This window comes from Rhinoderma darwinii, chromosome 1 (assembly GCF_050947455.1).
Source record: "Rhinoderma darwinii isolate aRhiDar2 chromosome 1, aRhiDar2.hap1, whole genome shotgun sequence".
Classification (NCBI taxonomy): Eukaryota; Metazoa; Chordata; class Amphibia; order Anura; family Rhinodermatidae; genus Rhinoderma; species Rhinoderma darwinii.
In genome coordinates this window covers 67,052,792-67,073,026 of record NC_134687.1, presented here as the reverse complement: position 1 = coordinate 67,073,026, position 20,235 = coordinate 67,052,792, and the positions used below count along the sequence as shown (strand labels likewise).

The 20,235-nt window shown below is 42.4% G+C and overlaps 1 protein-coding gene across 8 annotated transcripts in view; it reads left to right on the top strand.

The window, feature by feature from the left end:
- ATP8A1 (ATPase phospholipid transporting 8A1) overlaps positions 1-20,235 on the top strand; it is a 219,830-nt gene that overhangs the window by 135,721 nt on the left and 63,874 nt on the right. For all 8 annotated transcript variants that reach the window (XM_075859460.1, XM_075859464.1, XM_075859449.1 and 5 more), the window contains one exon: positions 6,871-7,009. In XM_075859460.1, coding sequence (XP_075715575.1) covers positions 6,871-7,009 — 139 coding nt within the window. The remainder of the gene's footprint in view (positions 1-6,870; positions 7,010-20,235) is intronic.

Here is a 20,235-nt window from a genome sequence, read left to right as displayed (position 1 = left end):
GGTGCGTTTTTTAATGGTATAATTTTGGGGTACATGCAACTTTTAGATCCCTTTTTTTATTCTGTTTTGCAAGGGGTAGTGACTAACAAACAGCGATTCTGGAATCGTCTTTTATTTAATTTTTTTACCGTGTTCACCGTATGGGTAAAATAGCGTGATATTTTTATAGTTTGGGTCGTTACGGACGCGGGGATACCACATATATGTACTTTTTTTTTTATGTTTTTTGGTTTTTCCTATAATAAAAGACTTATTATAGGAAAAAAGGCTGTTATAGTGTTCTTTAACATGAAACTTATTTTTTTTTACTTTTTTCCAACTTGTTTTAACTTTTTTTTTTTTTGTCCCACTAGGGAACTTGAAGGCATGAAGCCCTGATCGCTATTCTAATTCACTGCACTACCTACATAGTGCAGTGTATTAGAGCTGTCAGCTATTCACTGACAGCAAGCCTATTAGGCTCCGCCTCCCGGCGGGGCCTAATGGGCTTCCGTACTAGGAAGCGATTGTTAGGCTATGGTTGCCATAGCAACCATCGGAACACCCGCGGGTGCCGATGGTTGTCATTCGCAACCATAGGGTACGATCTAATCACTTAGATGCAGCGATAACTGCATCTAAGGGGTTAATCGGCCGGATCGGAGCCTTGCTCCGGTACTGGCCGTTAGGGCACGATGTCAGCTGTGACAAACAGCTGACACCCGCGCCTGTGGCAACCATCGTGGTTGCCGACAGGCTACAAGCCACTTCGATGCATCGATCACGTTGATCGATGCATCGAAGGGGTTAATCGGCCGGATCGGAGCCTAGCTCCGGTCCTGGCCGTTGCAGAGGGGCGTAGGACAGCTGATTCCCGGCGGTGATAGCGCTGGCTCAGCTTCTCAGCCAGCGCCATCACATACACACGTCATGGAGCTGTGATTGGTCAGTCTGCTTTGACTGACCAATCACAGCGATCGCCGGCAGGAGACCGCTGTGAATGGTCCCCTGCCGTCTTACTGTGCCGGTCAACTGTCATAAACAGTTGACGGCACAGTTCTGTCAACTTGTCCTTTGACAGGGTGACAGTTTTTAGCCAGGACGCGCCGGTACGTCCTTGTGCCTTAAAGCACTTCAATGCAGGACGTACCAGTGCGTCCTGGTGCGCTAAGGAGTTAAAGCATACCAATTTGCAAGATTTTGTCTTTTGATCTGCAGAAAGCATAAACAATTTTTCATAACTATTTGCCACTGGAGGGCAGTATTATATTACCATTAAATTAAGATCCCAATTTATTCATGTTAAACGTGCAGAATATGCAGTACTTGGTGACAAAGATATGCTTTAAGAAATCTATTAGGTTGGGTTATCATTAATAAGCAATCAGTACACCATGATCTAGAGACGGCATGCAGCACATCAGCACTCTGACCCACAAAATTCACTGTCTCCTAAATTATTTAATCTGCAGAATAAATAAAACATTCTTTAGTCGGATGTTTTTCTCTGCGCTTCCCAGCGTAGATCCCTAATGTAAAATATTTATGCACTGGGTTATCACCAATGTTTTCATCCTCTGAGTTATGACTCTAAATTGAGTTTTGTGCATGATCACTTTTCTGGGCACAGTACCATATTGGGATTTCTGGGTGACGTATTTTTGCATGGAAATGCACCTGTTACTTTGCTCTTTAGTCCGCTGCAATGATGTCGACTTATGTTCGCAGCTGTTTGGGTTTTACTTTTATAGTCCGTACAGTAATACGTTACATACCTACATGCTTATTGGGAGCGCTGTTTTGGTGACTTCTTGTTTTCCGTGTCCTGAGACAACATTAGTGGAACAGTTAACTACTAAAACATGAAGTTTGTGGTGATGTCATTCACAGATTTACACTGCTGATGCTCAGAAACAGTACCTGATTTATTTTATGGTGTCTGTTGTGTGTCATGACTCTGAGCAGACAGATTTGTAATTGGTGTTTTATATGTAATTAATTTGTGGTTTTAAAAAAGGTTTTTAGCATTAATGCTGGACCTGCTCATTAGGTAGGGCCTAGTTATATTGGTTTTCATGTGTATTATTTGTACTGTCCAGCCATAACTTTAAAACTACCTACCTAATATTGTGTAGGTCCCCCTTGTGCCACCAAAACGGTATGACTTGTCGAGACATGGACTCCACGTGATCCTTGAAGGGGTCCTGTAGTTTCTGGCGCCAAGATGTTGGCAGCAGATCCTTTTAGTCCTGTAAGTTGCTAGGTGGGGCCTCCATGTATTGGACATCCTACAGATGCTTGATCAGATTGAAATATGGGGAATTTGGAGGCCAGGTCACCACCTTGAACTCTGTCCTGTTGCTCCAACCATTCCTGAGCAATTTTTGCAGTGTGGCAGGGCACAATATACTGCTGAATGAGTCCACTGCCATTAGGGAATACCGTTACCATGAAGGGTTGTACTTGGTCTGTAACAATATTTAGGTAGGTGGTTCGTGTCAAAGTAACATACACATAAATGGCAGGACTCAATGTTTCCCAGAACATCACATTTTCTCTGTCGGCTTGCATTCTTCCCATAGTGCATTGTGGTGCCATCTCTTCACCGGTTAAGTGACACGCACACACCCAGCCGTCCACATAACGTAAAAGAAAACCAGATTCATTAGACTAGGCCAGCTTCTTTCACTGTTCCATGGTTCAGTTCCGATGCTCACGTGCCCATTGTGGGCACTTTCGTCGGTGGACAGGGATTAGCATGGGCACTTTGATCAGTATCCTGCTACGGAGCCCTCAACACAGCAAGATGTGATGCACTGTGTGTTCTGACCTTTCTATCACAGCCAGCAGTAACTTTTTCAGCAATTTGAGCTTCAGTAGCTCTTCTGTAGGATTGGACCAGACAGGCTAGCCTTCGCTCCCCAAGTGCCTTAATGAGTCTTGGTCACCAATGACCCAGTCGCCAGTTTAGCAGTTGTCCTTCCTTGGACCAATTTTGGTAGGTACTAACCAGTGCACATGGGAGCACTCCCAAACATCTGCTGTTTTACAGATGCTCTGACCCAGTCAACTAGTAATCACAATTTGGCCTTTGTCAAAGTTGCTCAGCTCTTTACACTTGCCAATTTTTGCTTTCAACACTTTTAAATTCAGTAACTGACTGTTCACTTGCTGCCGAATACATCCCACCCTTTCACAGGCGCCATTGTAACAAGATGATCAATGTTTTTCACTTCACCTGTCAGTGGGTTTAATGTTATGGCTGAACGATATACATATTTATTATTAGACTACTACTACTGGGACACCCATTGGTCCTGATAACTGGGATCTACTGAGCTCCAATTTATAGTGGACAGGAGAGTTGGAAACAGTCACACTTTATTTATGTCCCATGCAACCTGCATGTCCTTCCACCTCACCGCTGCATATGGGACGCTGCTGGACATTTATTGTAGTGTGTGGCTTTTAAAGGGGTTTCGCATGACTTCCACATTGATGGTGTATCTCCCCTCCACCCTCCAGGAACCTTGATAAGCAGCTCTGCCTGTGTAAGCAAACAAACCATTGTGCTGGTTCCATTCACTTGAATGGGACTAGTTCCAGTACACGGCACAGCAGGCCGTGCAGATCAGTAGCTGTGTCTACTTGAACAATGAAGGGGATGCAGCGACACAGCCCCTTCATTGTGGTGTTCTGCGAGGCTGCGGGTGGTGGGACTCTAACCAATCAATGTTCAAGTGCCGGAGATCCCCTTTAGAATGAATTCAAAGTCAGTCGGCTTGTTGCTAAGTCTTGGGTTCTTAAATGCATACTGGTAGGGGATATATTTTTTGTTTGGGCCTGGCAAGATCAGTTTTTTTTTAAATCTGACTGAGGTTATTATTACCTTATTTGCTTGTAGCATTTATTAAAAAATAAAATATTGTATAATAATGTTTGTCATATTTAACTTTTGCACAGACCTTTGAAAGCATAAAAGAGCTGCATGAACTAGATCAGTACAACAATTATTACTCCATAAAAACACTCTTAGGCTATGTTCACACGGGGTCTTTTGCCGAGTTTATTGACGCGGAAACCGCGTCGCAAAACTCGGCAGAAACGGCCCGAGAACGCCTCCCATTGATTTCAATGGGAGGCGTCGGCGTCTTTTTCCCGCGAGCAGTAAAACTGCCTCGCGGGAAAAAGAAGCGACATGCCCTATCTTCGGGCGCTTCCGCGTCCGACCTCCCATTGACTTCAATGGGAGGCAGGAGAAAGCGTGTTTTATGCCCGCGGCGCTCAATGGCCGCGGGCGAAAAACGGCGCGATAATTGCTATTCACACGGAGTGTTTTGGGGGAGGAATATCTGCCTCAAAATTCCGTTTGGAGCTTTGAGGCAGATATTCCTCCCCCAAAATACTCCGTGTGAACATAGCCTAACAAAGAATCTGGGCACAGTGTCCGCTTTATTTCATGGGTTCATTTATGTCGGAGTGTGAACTCTGTCATGTCCTGAGCTTATGCCTTTACTCGTTTCCACGTTCCGCAGCAGAACTTGTGTTATTGTAAACCGTAATTTAATCACGGGTCTGGACTATGTAGCACATTTCATCAGCACAGAAAGTGCTAAGACCTGCCATTCTGAAATGGAAAAAATATATTTTATTCACTTTCATGTATTTGGCGGAGTTGACTATATATTTCCCTTGTGATGATTTGCAGTGCTAGCCCTTAAAACATTAACAGGAAAGTAGAGTATATTGAGATTTTTCTAACGCTATGTTGATACATTATCCCTCAAGCAAAAATCCAGGGGTACAGACCCCTACTTATCAGCTAATACCGACATCTTCGTATCTATTATAAAGGGAACCTGCCATTTATTTACTCACGGGAATTCTTACTTGTCAGTCGTTTGTATGATAAGAGATTGTCAAACAACTCCGCTTGTCAAGTGACTGGTTAATGCAATGAAGACTCCTACACTATGGTATACTTATTTTATAAGAGGCAAGCAGGTGGTAAGTCCTTATTTATGATGGAAAAGAAGATAGTCTGTTATTGCCATTGAACTGTTCGTACTTTTAAGGGCTGATTCAGACGAACGTTGCGTTTTTGCGCGCGAAAAAAACGCAGCTGAAAGAGTTAACTGATCGGCAGTAACTCTTTCAGCACCCTCGACAGTGAATGCCGATCACAATATCGAGAAACCTGTTAAAAAAAAAGAAAGTTCATACTTACCGAGAACTTCCCTCCCGGCCGTTGCCTTGGTGACGCGTCCTTGGTGACACGCCTCTCTTGACATCGGGCCCCACCTCCCTGGATGACACCGCAGTCCATGTGACCGCTGCAGCCTGTGATTGGCTGGAGCTGTCACTTGGACTGAATTGTCATCCCGGGAGGTCAGACTGGAGGAAGAAGCCGGGAGTTATCGGTAAGTCAGAACTTCTTTTTTTTTTTTTACACGTTCATGTATATTGGGATCGGAAGTCACTGTCCAGGGTGCTGAAACAGTTTAACTCTTTCAGCACCCTGGACAGTGACTATCTCCTGACGTCGCGTACCGGAATTTTTTTTGCCGGGTTCGGCCAAAACGAGTTCGGCCGAACCCGGTGAAGTTCGGTTGTCCGGGTTCGCTCATCTCAAAGACACTCCGTTTGGATGTTTGGAAACAGAAGCACGTGGTGCTTTTCTGTTTACATTCATCCTTTTGACAGCTGGTGCGCTGTTTGTCGGTTCGCACGGAAGTGCTTCCGTGCGACCTGCGTGGTTTTCACGCACCCATTGACTTCAATGGGTGCGTGATGCGCGAAATACGCTGAGATATTGAGCATGTCGCGCTTTTTGCGCAGCGGACAAACACTGCGCAAAAAGCACGGACTGTCTATACTGCCCCATAGACTTGTATTGGTCTGTGCGTGGCGCGTGAAAACCATGCGGCCCGCACTGACCCAATACACGTTCGTGTGAATCCCCCCTAAAGGCGAGTACAGTACAAAAAAGAGAAGGCGCCCCATAGCAAAGACTAAACTGGGCCTTCCATTATAGTGTAGCGTATTGCCACCGAGGACAGAAGATGTTTGTATTGTCTCCTTTCCTTTGACCCTTGGTCCAATTCATTACCCCCTTGTTTTCGAACCAGCAGTTCTTTTGGAGAGTGTTTTCCTGCACAAGTTTTCATATGGATGGGGACATACAAGAACATGCAGCTGCTATAGAGACTCACTAAAGTCCCTATAGCAGCTGCATGATCTGCCTCTATGGTACGTACGCCCAACTGTCACATCTGGCCAAAAACTTTAAGCTACGTTCACCAAATCATCCAAATCATAAAAAGCAGACCATGAATGGCCGCCTTTACCCTTCACACGACACAATGTATAGACTGTATATCGATACATATGCTAAATGGATCACGAAAGCTGAATAATATTCTAGCAAATGGCATTTTTCTTAAAAAAGCATATATAAACTTTATATTCTAAAGCTCAGGACATTATGAATAGTTATTGTATAATGGAGAATAATGCTGGCGTCCTAGTTTATACTATCGGCATGCACTAGAAAGCTTCCACTGGCAGGGACTATTGAGTCTACACTGATTCAGCGACGCACATGCACGTGATTTCCATCAAGTCTAAAGGAATTTATTGATGGTTTTCAATTATTTGCTGTATTCCCAGATGTAATTGGACTAATACAAAAAATAAAGTTAATTTGTTAATGTTGCAATGACTTCATTCTTAAATATTGGGCAAAAAATTACATGGTTTGAAGGTTTCTCTTTTTTTTTTTTTTTCCCCCTCCTGAACTGTGATATCCTTACATTACTGTTGACATCTATCATTCATCTTGAAGTTTAAGGTTTTTACCATGTTAACATTTGGATTTGGATTTTTCCTTAGAACCTCCATTTACTTGGGGCAACAGCTATTGAGGATAAGCTGCAAGACAATGTCCCAGAAACAATAGAGACCTTATTGAAAGCAGATATCAGAATTTGGATCCTAACCGGAGATAAACAGGAAACGGCTATTAACATTGGTACAGTTTTATATTTCCATTACACATTGTTTTGTGCAACATGTTTTTTTCAACCTTTCATTTATTTGGATGTTAATTTCTCAATTTCCTATTAGTCTCTGTGTGAAATAATGTGATTGAAGTTTGGCATTTGCAGAAAGAAAAACCGATGTAGAAGGTTTATTGCCGCATTTCAAAATGTGAGAGGTTATTAAATGTGAAAACCATTTTTAACACCACCTATACTTAAATGGTTGCTGTAAGTTACAGGTGCCATGCCTGAAGCTGAGCTACTGAGTGATTCTTAAAGGGGTTTTCCCACGATAGACATTTATGACATATCCATAGGTGTCATTAATGTCCGATAGATGCGGGTCTCACCTCTGGGACCCGCACCTATCTCTAGAATGGGGCCACTTAAACCCCGTTCCAGCTTTGTCTGCTATCACTGACTCCTGGCCACTTCCTGACTTTATGGTCGGGAGTTATGAAAACCGCGTAGCCCGCTGAGCTACGCGGTTTCCGTAACTCCCATAGTAGTGAATAACTGTTACGGAAGCAGCATAGCATGCGAGCAACGCTGTTTCCGTAGCAACCATTCAGTTCTATGGGGTTTTCACCTTCATGGTCGGAAATCAGCTGACCCACAAAGAGGTAGAACGGGGTTTAGGGGCCCCGTCCTAGAGATAGCTGCGACCCGCATCTATCTGACATTTATGATCTATCCTGTGGATATGTCCTAAAAGTCCCTCATGGGAAAACCCCTTTAAGAGAACATGCCTCTTCTGATCTGTCAGGTGCAGTGTTTTCTTTGCGACCTTGTGTGGATCCATATCAACAAACGCAACAATATCTACAGTACTCACTACCTGGCTTAAATAGTGGTGAGTACGTGTAGAATTATTGGTTGACGTCGATGGATCGGTGTCTATTTTCAGCCATGTGTGTGAGCATTGATTTGTAGGGTAATTTGGGTCCATCATGTCCATGACAACATTGCACCTGACAGAACTCTGAAACGGAAATGTTATTAGACTCTCACAGTAATGCAGCCTCAGGCTTCGGGCCTTTACCTTCATATTTAAGTCTGGAAATAAGATTTGTCTGTATACTTAAAGGACAACCCCTGTCCACTCCTGGGGGACTCGTTTGACTGACCACACTTCTCTTGCAGTGGCTGCTTGCAGTTTCTGGACCCATGGTGATCAGCTCATCTCCCATTGAGTACTTATTTAGCGATAGGGTTGTGGAGATTGAACAACTCCTTTAATCAGAATCTGGTGCTCTGTTTCTTAAATACAGAGCAATGATTCTCCCTCCCACCATACAGCTATTGTGTTTTTATTTCTGACAATAGGCCGCATGAAATATTGACAGGTGGCACTAACAACACTAAACTATGTTTTACTCTGAGGCACTGCCTCATTTCAGAGAAAACATTGTTTTAAACATGGTTTTAAGTGCTGGGGCTCGGGGAGAAGTGTCTAATGGGCGACTATCCTCCGGCCTCTCCCCGCCGGCACAGCTTGATTGAAAGGGCTCTCTATACACACATTTATTTACACATTTAGCTTTATTAAGAGAGCTGATGGTGGCCGATATATAGTGTAAGGGTCCTTTTACACACCAAAATAATTTCATAAAGACAAGCGCCGATCGAGGATATAGCAGGTTGTGAACATTCAAAAGACAAGCATTTATATGTAACAATAATCGTATGTTTTTTCATAACTTTGATCAATCGATGGTCTTTCCTCCTGTCTCGTCTGCTTACAACTTTCTGATGCCTGTTTACGCGAGAAGATAGAACACTGACAAACGATCATTTGTAGACCATCAAAAAAGATTTAATCAATGACCACCAAGCAATTTGGCTAGTATAAACCAGTTCAGTAATTGCACGATGAGCGACAATGATTGCAAACTTTTACTTGATCTTATGATATTTTTTTCATAAAAATCCCCCTGTGTGAAAGGCCATTGAGTTTATTGTCCATCTCTTCAGAGTAAAGCTAGAAGAAGCCAACAGGAGCCGAGGCTGCTGTACACTTTGACTCTGTTTACATTTGATTCTGAGGCTCAGTAGTATTTGCCAGACAAACGCATGGAGCACTATTTTGTCAGCCAAAATAACAGTAATCGTGACGAAAACCCACCAGAACCCAATAAAGTCAATGGGTTCCGTTGAGCGTAGATCTGGCACTTTGATTATTTTCATTCTTCTGCTCCTATGACTAAGCAGCAGAACGGAAATATCTATGCAAGTGTGAACCGAGCCATCAAGTGCTTCAACAGCTTGGTTCTTGCGAACCGTGGGGTATTCAACAACTGGAGCTAAACTGAGGAATACTTATGATATGTCTCAAAAGTTTCTTGTAACTAGAGGTACGCTTTAATAATGTTACTAAATTTTCAGTTTGGATTACCTTAAAAGGTAGTGCATGTAACCCAATAAATGCAGCGTTAAAGAGGAAACCCATTGAAAAATGTATTTACAATTTATTAACCCATTTCTAAGTGGGCAAACAATCACTAACTTTTTGTGGGTTTACAATCTTATACACGTTTAAAGAGGCTTTCTGGTTTCAGCAAATTAATGTAGCCTTTGTACAATTAAAATTTTTACAACTTTGTGAAAATTTGTTTCTGTATTCCTCACAGTTGTCAAGATTTCTTCTTGTTCAGTAGGAACATTCATTGTTGACTTCCAGTGGATAATATTCTGTCCATGGTCATGTGATGGATACAAAGGTGCACGGATCCTTAGAAAACATGACTCTAAGGGCAGATTCAGACGAACGTTGCGTTTTTGCGCGTGCAAAAAACGCGGCGTTTTGCGCGCGCAAAAACCACTTGACAGCTGCGTGTGTCATCCATGTATAATGCGCGGCTGCGTGATTTTCGCGCAGCCGCCATCATAGAGATGAGGCTAGTCGACGCCCGTCACTGTCCAAGGTGCTGAAAGAGCTAACTGATCGGCAGTAACTCTTTCGGCACCCTCGACAGTGAATGCCGAACACAACATCGAGAAACCTGTTAAAAAAAAAAAGAAAAAGTTCGTACTTACCGAGAACTTCCCTGCCGGCCGTTGCCTTGGAGACGCGTCCTTGGTGACGCGCCTCTCGACATCGGGCCCCACCTCCCTGGATGACGCGGCAGTCCATGTGACCGCTGCAGCCTGTGCTTGGCCTGTGATTGGCTGGAGCTGTCACTTGGACTGAATTGTCATCCCGGGAGGTCAGACTGGAGGAAGAAGCCGGGAGTTATTGGTAAGTCAGAACTTGGTTTTTTTTTTTTTTACAGGTTCATGTATATTTGGATCGGAAGTCACTGTCCATGGTGCTGAAACAGTTTAACTCTTTCAGCACCCTGGACAGTGACTATCTCCTGACGTCGCGTACCGGAAATTTTTTTGCCGGGTTCGTCCAAAACGAGTTCGGCCGAACCCGGTGAAGTTCGGTTCGGTTGTCCGGGTTCGCTCATCTCAAAGACACTCTGTTTGGAAACAGAAAAGCACGTGGTGCTTTTCTGTTTACATTCATCCTTTTGACAGCTGGTGCGCTGTTTCAGTCGGTTCGCACGGAAGTGCGACCTGCGTGGTTTTCACGCACCCATTGACTTCAATGGGTGCGTGATGCGCAAAATACGCGGAGATATTGAGCATGTCGCGCTTTTTGCGCAGCTGACAAACGCTGCGCAAAAAGCACGGACTGTCTGTACTGCCCCATAGACTTGTATTGGTCTGTGCGTGGCGCGTGAAAACCACGCGGCCCGCACGGACCTAATACACGCTCGTGTGAATCCCCCCTAATACATATACAGAACCTGTGTGTCCATCACGTGACCATGGGCAGAATTTTATCCACTGGAGTAAGCAATGAATGTTCCTACAGAATGTCAACAAGCAGAGACCTTGAAAGCTGCAGAATTAATACAAAAAGTATATTGAATAACTTTTAATTTTAAAAAAAAAATAACATTAATTTGATACCGGACAACTCCTCTAAGGTGAAATGACAAAGCTTTGTGTCATCAGACTGTCTTTATAGTTGGCAGCATAGGGACGACTGAGCCTTCCAATCTAAGGATTTATTCAGCGTTGTAAAATAAGAATAATCATGGTCTGTGAAGGCTGTATGTAAAGTTCATCATCCTCATCAGAATGCAAGTCACATTTTTTTAAAATCATCATGTGTAAGTCCACGGAAAGTTTTTGAATTCTCTGCTTTAGTAGCATTACAATTATTGTTCAGTATAACAGAACATGTAAAACACCAGAAGCAGTAGCCCACATTTATTATTAGTGGCGTATTTTGCACCAATGAAATGGAGAGGGTAGTTGGCATCCATAAATATGTGCCACTAGTTTGTGCCTTTTTTAACCTTTGCCTTTGATATACGAGTCTAAAAGTAGTCTTTTAGCTTGACCATGCTAACATTTCTATCCAGGTTTTTTTTTTTGGCAGTGGGAAAACAAATATTGCAAATGTTGATGCAAATTTGGCCCAATTTTAGATTTGAATATTTAACAAGTGCAATTTCCACCAGAATCAGGATTAAAGTAATTAATAAATATGAGCCAGTGTGTTGTACATTCGCTTTCGATCTACTTTTCTACTATATTGGGATCCGAACGCTCTTGCTAATAATGTCACTTGGCATTAGTGGAAACTTCACGAGATGATTCTGGTGGTGCGTTATATCTCTTCTCTTAATTGCCCTCAGTTAATATTTTTATTTCCACAGAGCAAGCATTTATTTTAATGCCAGACTAACTAGAACGGAAAAAAATAAAATCTCTAGGGCAGTGTTTCTCAGCTGGGGTTGAGTATCCAGACCTATCACTTTTACAGAAGCAATGGCTAACTGATTTTTAGCATTCTTAAAGATACTTGGGAGTGCAGTCATTAAATCTCAGCAAAAATATAGTGCGGGAGAGGTTTATAAAGTATTTATATTTTACAGCAAGCTTAATTGTATAATTGAATTGAATAGGGGTTCCCTAAGGCTACGTTCACACGCTGAGTCAAAAACGTCTGAAAATACAGAGCTGCTTTCAAGGGAAAACAGCTCCTCAGATTTTCGCAGTGTTTTTCGCTGTTTTTTACGGACGTTTTTGGAGCTGTTTTCTATAGTCTATGAAAAATGGCTCCAAAAACATCCCAAGAAGCGACCTGCACTTCTTTTTTGAGCGGCCGTTTTTCAAAATTGGCAGATGTTTGGAGGTGTTCTGCCTCAAATTTTTCAGGCGTTTACGGCCCAAAAAACGGACAAAAATAGGCCATGTGAACATACCCTAAAGGTGCAAACGTTTTTGCCCCCATGGTATTAAAATTAGTAATCACATTTCCAGGGAACACGTCAAGTCTTATATCAATCATGTAGTACCCTTCCATTTCTGAGTAGATGTCATGTATTCCCCCTCCACACTAGACTAGATGACTTTACCATTTCTCACGTTCTCTAGAATCTACCGTAGATCATGGTGGTTTTTATTCTCATCAGTTTCGTTCATCCTATAAAGTTAACAAATCATCATCTAGTTATGCATAGTACTAGTTTATCTTCTCCAGTGTTTATCTGAAATATAATTCAAAAAGCACTAGGTGGCACTGCTGCTGTAGACTAGATGATGGGCCTGCTATAAACCTTCTGTATCGTAAATGGCGGTGTAAATCAATTCTATCAATACTAAACTGTTAGAACCGTGATTAGACATGTTTATTACTTACTTCGGGTCTCTAAACTGGATAAATAACATTAGTTGTTCCGAGTGTTTGATGTGCTGCACACTCTCCCTAATATATTCTGTGGTGATGTAGCCCCCGTGACTGTCCAGCAGGACATGTATGAATGATTCTGCGTGGAATACACATATTTGGTGTATGTATTGTAGCCACGATCCTTCATATCTCTGCTCATGGGCCAAATTACTGCACGGGGTGGAATGGATTACAAATTGTCTTTTTGGAGAAACCCTTTAATCTTAAAGAGGCTCTGTCACCAGATTTTGCAACCCCTATCTCCTATTGCAGCAGATCGGCGCTGCAATGTAGATTACAGTAACGTTTTTATTTTTAAAAAACGAGCATTTTTGCCCAAGTTATGACCATTTTTGTTTTTATACAAATGAGGCTTGCAAAAGTCCAAGTGGGCGTGTATTATGTGCGTACATCTGGGCGTGTTTACTACTTTTACTAGCTGGGCGTTCTGACGAGAAGTATCATCCACTTCTCTTCAGAACGCCCAGCTTCTGGCAGTGCAGATCTGTGACGTCACTCACAGGTCCTGCATCGTGTCGGCCACATCGGCACCAGAGGCTACAGTTGATTCTGCAGCAGCATCAGCGTTTGCAGGTAAGTAGCTACATCGACTTACCTGCAAACGCCGATGCTGCTGCAGAATCAACTGTAGCCTCTGGTGCCGATGTGGCCGACACGATGCAGGACCTGTGAGTGACGTCACAGATCTGCACTGTCAGAAGCTGGGCGTTCTGAAGAGAAGTGGATGATACTTCTATACACAACGCCCAGCTAGTAAAAGTAGTAAAAACGCCCCGATGTACGCACATAATACACGCCCACTTGGACTTTTACTTTAAACACGCCCACTTGGACTTTTGCAAGCCTCATTTTTCATAAATACAAAAATGGTCATAACTTGGCCAAAAATGCTCGTTTTTTAAAAATAAAAACGTTACTGTTATCTACATTGCAGCGCCGATCTGCTGCAATAGCAGATAGGGGTTGCAAAATCTAGTGACAGAGCCTCCTTAAAGTAGTTTAGTATTAAATATAGTATATCTGTAATAATATCTATTATATAGCGGTTCTACATTTCTGTATACAGAGGGTCCAATTTTTCCTTTGTCTGGAACATAAGCAATTTCGAAGGATTTTAGGCAATGTTCACACTAAGTTTTTTGCAGGCAGAAATTCTGCCTCAAACTTCCGTCTGGAATTTTGAGGCCGTTTGCTGCGTCGTTCGACCCGGCCATTGAGCGCCGCGGGCAAAAAAACGCTTTCTCTGCCTCCCATTGATGTCAATAGGAGGTCAGAGACGTAAATGTCCGTAAATAGGGCATATCGCTTCTTTATCCCGCGAGACGGTTTTTCCGCTCGCAGGAAAAAAAACGCCTCTGCCTCCCATTGAAATCAATGGAAAGCATTTTTGGCGCATTTTCCGACAAAGTCCATGTGAACTGGTCCTTAGAAAGTTTTAGTATGTTTTTAAAATATTAGAGGAGACTAACAAAAACCTCATTTGTATTCCTGGCCCTGTGTGACCAGGTAAATGTTTTCTTCTATTACTATTAACTCTTTAAAAGTAACCTACCAGAAGAAAATTAAAAAAGGTGTACATTAGGCTCTGTTCACATCTCCGTCTGAGCCTTTGTTGCAGATTTGACAGGGAAGAATAATGCTGCAGACAGCGATATTTTTCCTGTCAAAGCAACGGAAACCTCTACGGAACCCGATGGACCCCTTTATAAGCTAATGTGGTCCGTCAGGAACCATTGGTATTGGTTATGTAATGGATCCAGCACTGCGTCCTAGTTATAAATGGAAATCAGAATGCAGGAAAAGTGGTTTCTTACTGCGTTACATGGATATGGCTGAAGTTACAGGACTGAAACCTGAGGCTGCACTAGTGAGGGATTATGACAATATGTCCCCTGTCGGGTTCAGTTTTGTCGTGTGGATTCAAATCCTTTAAATACGTTGTTGTCCCGACATAAACACTTATAACTGCTGCTTTTCAAGGTAGGATAGGATCTAGCAATTGTTGGATCCACTCAAGGTCGCTAGAACGATACTACACCGGACAATAATAGAAAGGGGCAAGTTGTCGTCAGAATCTCACTTTAGTGCATTACAGGCATTCAATGTTTGCCGTCTAATAATTATTTCAGCATAGAAGTAAAATATTAAAAACTTTTTAAACATTTTTTTAATTTACTTAAGTGCCTTTTATTCTGGCAGGACGAGTTCTCGTTTTATGTTAAATCTTAATCTGGTCTCGCACGCATTAAAATTGTCTCTGATTCTTGTCCATTTTGGGGGGGTCTGACACTAGAAGCTGCCATACAGTCCCCCTTGTCTGCCATTGAGGGAATTAAGGAATGGATTATTTGGGATTTTACTTGCCCAATCCTGTTGTATCCCAAAGATAGGTTGCCCTCTATTAAAGGGGTTTTCCCTAGGATATTCCATCACTTTCTTATAAGTGGTGCACACAAAAAGAATTAGAGTGCTCCCGCTGTACTCGGCCTGAAAAGCAAACACGTTTATATGTAAATTGTGGAACACGCCACTTACTTTCTATGAGGGGTAGCATTCTACCCTTTACACAACAAATACTGCATTATTCCTTCTTCCTTCCAACTTTTCCAACAATTCTCTCTAGACCTCCATGCGTCTGGACACCATATCAATATTGCAAAAAGGAAAACATTTAAAACTTTGGAGGGCTAGTTGACGGGATGCTGCAACACTGCTCCATTTAAGTGAACGGTTCCCTGCACAGCCGGTGGCTGGGAGCGCCGCTGTGCAGGGAGAAGCTTTGATGTATTGCTAAACCAGAGCCGTGGGCCCTTCCTTCTCATGATTGTGAGTCCCGGCAGTGATGGGAAAACCCCTTTAAAATAACATGGCCAACATCTATCTAATGTCTATAGCCAGCTTTAGATGTATTTAATATTGTCAGAACACTTTTTTTTTCAACATAAAGTAAAATATTTTTCTGACCTCTCCAAGGTACATGTTAGGTCAGCATTGGTCACGACCATTGGCCATGACCGCCCCTGATTTCCAGCTCTTATGGATTATGGTGCTCTGTACAGCTCTTTAGCCCCTTAGGACCAAGGGATTTCATTCAATGGCCGTCTCTGACATGACTTTCTAAACAAAACATCTAGGTTTTTAATGACCTTTTCTTTTAGAATGGCCTCGTGCCAAATTTGATGGAGCGCTGCCAAATAAATATATATATACACATATATATCTATATATATTTAATTCTTTGCAATATACACCATATACAAGTGTATCCCTTACTGCTGCATACATGCGGGCTATACATTTGTCAGATATGTCAGGAGATTTTTTTTTTACGAGGACGTGCTCCACAAACATGGTGTGAACAGACAGTGTTTTTTTTCTAATTATGTAAGATATAATCTTCGTTGCCTCTTCATTGAATGCTTGACTCTCTTCAGGGTGAATTAAATCCATAAGTAGCGTTCCAATTTCTTATCTACTGCCGGTGACGGCTTGGATACGTTGTGCATGCTCGCATGACGAGCGCAGTAAAGGGATTCTCTACTGTTACCATTTCTGAATTCGCTTCACCGTGAATAGAGCAGTGATGTGGAAACGTGCTTTTACCATCTTCACAGTTGTCGTTTTATCTGTATAGTGTGTATCCTAAGGAGACCTGATTGTATACATCAATCATGAGCCCAGAAACCATCATAGTAAAGCATCCCTATAACATGGCTGCTCAGCTTGACCCCGCTTATGTGCTGCCATGTCTTCTTCATGTGCCCCGCTTCAGCCATCACATGGAACTCCCTGAGGTGTACAGGCCACCATTGCTCTATATTCTGCAGCATTGTGGATCAGTACATTCGCTTATACTGGGAAATGTTGAGAACTTCAGCTGTAAGACGTCTTCATTATCATTCTGTTGACATTTATGTTCTTCTGAATATGTTGTATTGCTGGGTCTAGGATATATGTGTATGATGTGTGAGGGAAAATAGTGGAGCCACACAGACTTTACTAATGTATCATGGTGGACAGCTTTGATGGGAATTCTTTCTTTCAGCCTAGGATACATGAAGGGTATATCAGTTTTCTGTTTTGCCTTTAATGTAATGCCTGGAAAGCAAGGCTAGGGAAGAGTAAGAAATCATCAGATTTTCCTGTCAGACTTTTCATTCCATTTTTTCTCTGGTAACTTTCATAGAATTGAACCTAAGTGGTTGCTGGAATGCTATAAACATGATATATTCAGCCGAATGTTCTTTCTTTTTGGACACAAAAGTTGACTTTCAGCCCAGTTTGTAGTGTCATGTCTTAATCTGAATGGCAGCATCGGTGTTATCTTTATAAAGTCCATCCTGCCTGCATACATATAGGCCAATAATGTTGTGTTCGGCACTCGGTAAAAAAAAGATTAAGTTCCAGCGGATAACTTGTTAGGACCTGCTTGCATCACATTTTTTGTTTTTTGAGTGTGTCTAGTGAAATCTCCCGAAGAACAACCTAAACTTGTCCAAAGGGCTCCATTGTCAGACGGGGAAAAAAAAGTGTCCTTTTGGCTTCTGACTTGCTGGTATTGATCAGTACACCACAAAAAAAAAATCTGGAATAGTATACTCTGCTATTCCATCCTGCGGAGTCCAGTAAAATAAATTATATGTTAATTATATAAGTTTTTTGTTAACATGGCAGCCTATGGGTGATGGATGCCACTGTACACCATCCATCACAGGCTATATTGGCACCCATTTAACAGATACCGAAGTGTGACTGATGCGTTAAACAGATTCCTAATAGTGGCATCCGTCACCCATAGCCCTTGTCGGGCATGCTTTCACAGTCTCCATTTCATGTATACAGTGCGTCGGGACATTTTCCCAGCAAATACGTAAAACAGACAAAAAAGCAAGATGTGAACATAGCCTTAGGGCATGTTCAGATGTGGCGGAATTCTGCAGACACTGCCGCATCAATGCTGCACATAATCTGCGTTGCAGATTCCGTTGCGGATTTGGCTAAAATGTTAAGTAAAATGCTGCGTATTTGTCGTTGCGGATTCAGGTGCAGATCACATCCTGCTCGCTTTCAAACATTCCATCTCAGTCTGGGTATAGACCTCGACACACATAGGTCCAGCCAGAATGATGAAATATCCTGTTCCTGAAAGCAATCCATAATGCAACACACATAACATCTGCGGATTTCATTGCGTAATTTTCAAACTCCATTGAAGTTAATGGAGAAATTCCGCAACAAGTACGCATCAAGTCCGGAACAGACAGTGTAAGCTGCAGACAGAAAATTCCGCACTGCAGCCTATGGTCCGCAGCGGAGTTTTCCGCAACGTCTGCACGAAGATAACTAAAAAGGTGTGGAAACCAATGGACAAACTGTGCTGCCGATTTCCACTGCGGACTGTCCGCAGCGGAATTCCACAACAATTCCGCCACGTCTGAACGTGCCCTTACAGTCCCATGGAACTTCAAAAAATTCCACAGCACTCCAGATCGATGCAATTCAGCAAATGTTTGTCATCACACAATGAGAAAATTCATGAGGAAGACTTCCAATTAATGGTTCGTTACATTCATGGGTAGTCTATTAGAAAGTTAAAGATGCCACATGGCAGAGGTTTCAGTCCTCACCCAGCGGGTCTCGCTATGTAATATTCTAAAAAATAATTTACAAAATTGAATTGCGCCAAATTTTATTTAGGTTGTTCCGTACAAATAGTGTCTGTCTTACAATGCAATAATGCTACAATGTTTATGAGCTGAAACCCAAAACTGAGAGGATCGGCAATTTTCAAGCTGGGTGTTGACCATTTTGAAGTCGGCCATTTTGTATCCAACTTTAGTTTTTTCAATGGGAAGAGGGTCATGTGACACATCAAACTTATCGAGAATTTCACACACTGATAGCAACACCGCAGAAGAAATGCTAGCACAGGCTTCCAGTATCCGTAGTTTCAGTTGCTGCACATCTCGTATCTTCACAGCATAGACAATTGCCTTCAGATGACCCCAAAGATAAAAGTCTAAGGGGGTCAGATCGGGAGGCATTTCTTCTGTGGTGTTGCTATCCATGTGTGAAGAGTGGGAGAAGAGGGTTGCATTGACAATCCAACACAATGGGCAACACTTTGAACACATTTTATAAGTGGTCAGAAACTTGTAAATAACTCATGAAAGAATAAAGTAACGTTAAAACCAAGCACACCATGGTTTTTCTTTGTGAAATTCTCTAAGTTTGATGTGTCACATGACCTTCCCATTGAAAAAACTAAAGTTGGATACAAAATGGCCGACTTCAAAATGGCTGCCATGGTCAACACCCAGCTTGAAAAGTTTCCCCCCTCCCATATACTAATGTGCCACAAACAGGAAGTAAATATCACCAACCATTCCCATTTTATTTAGGTGTATCCATATAAATGACCCACCCTGTATATTGGATGGATATGATTTTAGTTGTCAGTATTACTGTATTCAGAAATGTCTTATTTTCCTTGCAACATTTGGAAAAAATAACTATAGTGTAATATCACACTACAGGCTGCAGTAAAGAGCAATCCGCTAATAGGAAGCGTTCCAATTGTAATAATATCATGTTAGAGAATTGCCATGTAGAGTGAAAATCTGTCTCGTTAAATAAAAGTAAAGCAGTAGGTTGGAGGATTTTCCCTCTTAATAGCCATTCCCTAAACCAGAAAGCGTGAGGGAACCCCAACAGACTCCATTACACTAGTGAATAGGGCGTTGAAGTGATCCTGGGAATAATATTTCATTAGGAAGTTACTATTTAATCTGTTCCCTGATGTGTTTTATACTTTCACACACATCCTGTAGACTGCTGTCCATATTGCTGTACAGTTTATTACACCTCTGCAGTGTTCAAGCAAAATTTTAAATGTTCTACAAAAAGACACAAATTCCACATCTTAAATTACAGCTTTTTTATGCCCTTATTAATATGGAATCTTAAAAAAAAATCTTTGCAACCCAAAAAATATTGCAGATAATTTTTATTACTTGCATTTTTATGTTGAGAACTGCAGAAATGTGATGGTTGCTGATATTTGATGTGATTATCATAGACCAGTAAAATGCATTGATTCCTACTTATTACCCCGAAGCCAGGGGCCTCAAGCACGCGGCCCGCGGGACACAGAGCCGGAGTCCCGTGCAGACCGCTAGTATCGGCTCTCCTGCGGGACTCTGTGGAATTCCCTGACATCGCTGTCCATATATGGACAGTGTGTCAGGGTCTTCCCCAGAGCGGAGTCCCGAGCAGAGCGCTAGTACAGGCTCTGCTCCGGGACTCTGTGGAATTCCCTGACATCGCTGTCCATATATGGACAGTGTGTCAGGGTCTTCCCCAGAGAGGAGTCCCGAGCAGAGCGCTAGTACAGGCTCTGCTCCGAGACTCTGTGGAATTCCCCAGAGCAGGAGTCCCAGTGATGTCAGGATCACAGCTGGAGTC